We start from the raw sequence: 1,493 nt of genomic DNA, 5'->3' as shown, positions 1-1,493 counted from the left end.
CTGTCAAACCCGCATATCTTCTTTATTTATAATATCACATCTGACCTATGACAGCTGCAGCTAAAGCTCATGACTGAAAACTTCTTCCTATTCCCAATATAGCCTATGTTTTCCTCTCTCCACTCTCAACAAGAGCCTGGATCAGAGATCCAAGATGTTTATTTTCTTAAGTTTAACTATTTAAGACTTGTTAACATCAAGGCTTTTTATGTGGAAGGAAGTTTGCTCACAAAGAGACTTGCAACCAGCACATTACAGAACCAGACTCGCTCACAATGGCCAGGAAGTGACGTTAACAGAGCAATATATAATACTCTGCATTTTCAAAGTTTACAAGATTTATCATCTTAGTGCTAGATGCAACTTTGTGCTCAACAACTGGAGCTCAGTCCTCACCCTGCAGAAGACATACACATTCTTCCCACCAGCTAATTTTGTTCCCATTTCAAATTCCTGTTTCCCATTCCTGATGCTCAGCCAGCGTCACAGAGGCTTTTCTGGCTGTACCTCCAAGGAACAGTTTGGGACCCCAGCACAGATGAAGCGAAGCTCTGATAGGAGTCCTTGCATCCTGATGAAGGAGATTGGATCTCTAATATAGATGTCTTTAGGGTTGGTGGGCTGTCCCCAATGAGCTGTACCGAGAGGCTGTCACAGGCATGATGCACGCTGTGCCTGGAGACCAGTCCCTCCTCCCCTGCACATGCAAGGCAAGTCCGCAAGCACCCTACCTTACAGGGTGGGGGCTTCACAGCAGACTGAGCTGCAACCTCTCCAGTCTCCCAGAGGCTTTTTGTGCTGGCTACCATCATGCTCGTGGCAGGAAGGTCAAGAGAGGGTTGTCGGACAGGTTTTGGAGCCTTTGCAGATGTCTGGGAAATAAAGAGAGAAAGATCACCATCAGGGAGTGTGTGCTTCCCCCTGCCTCCCCATAACTGGGCATCCTCAGGGGTGAGGGGTTGTAAAAGGAGACTTGTAGGGTCTTGCTAGCTCCTGCCAGATGCTCCCACCCTTTAAGAAGGAAGCATGAGGAAACAAGAATGGGGCAGCTCTCTGTCTACTTTATGCTGTGGAGAGAGACAGAGTCAAGAGAAATGGTTGCTCCCATCTAAGAGGAGACAATTCAGTTCTCACCTCCCAGAAGGTAAGACTAAGGGGCACAGTGGGAGAGCAATGCCCAGCAAAGAGGGCGAGGACAGAGAGACAAGAGAGCAGCTCACCTCGATAGCCTGTGTGTACTGCTCCAGCCTGTCATCGATCTTTGACACAGGGAGGGGAGGCTGAGACTTCTTTATGCTGTTGCTGGAGAGCAGAGGAGAGGATTAAAGGTGATCCACCAGTGCCTCAAGCAGAAGGAAGGACTTTGAGGGCCACAGGCAGCCTGTCACTCCTGCCCTTCCCCACAGCAGGGTCCCCCAGCATCTACTTGGAGGAAGGGACCTGCTTTACCCCAAGGTCAGCCCTAGAAATACCTTTTCTTTATTGAGCGGTTC

General features: G+C 49.1%; 1 protein-coding gene across 1 annotated transcript in view; it reads right to left on the bottom strand.

Annotated features, from left to right (window-relative positions):
- LOC104495515 (lymphocyte-specific protein 1-like) overlaps positions 1-1,493 on the bottom strand; it is a gene marked incomplete at its 5' end in the record, with an annotated part of 13,154 nt that overhangs the window by 1,382 nt on the left and 10,279 nt on the right. The window contains 3 exons of the mRNA XM_010138490.1: positions 732-872; positions 1,221-1,302; positions 1,473-1,493. Coding sequence (XP_010136792.1) covers positions 732-872; positions 1,221-1,302; positions 1,473-1,493 — 244 coding nt within the window. The remainder of the gene's footprint in view (positions 1-731; positions 873-1,220; positions 1,303-1,472) is intronic.

This window comes from Buceros rhinoceros, unplaced genomic scaffold, assembly GCF_000710305.1.
Source record: "Buceros rhinoceros silvestris isolate BGI_N320 unplaced genomic scaffold, ASM71030v1 scaffold17596, whole genome shotgun sequence".
NCBI classification, from domain to species: Eukaryota; Metazoa; Chordata; class Aves; order Bucerotiformes; family Bucerotidae; genus Buceros; species Buceros rhinoceros.
The sequence above is the reverse complement of the archived record's forward strand: the minus strand, read 5'-3'. Positions and strand labels throughout refer to the sequence as shown.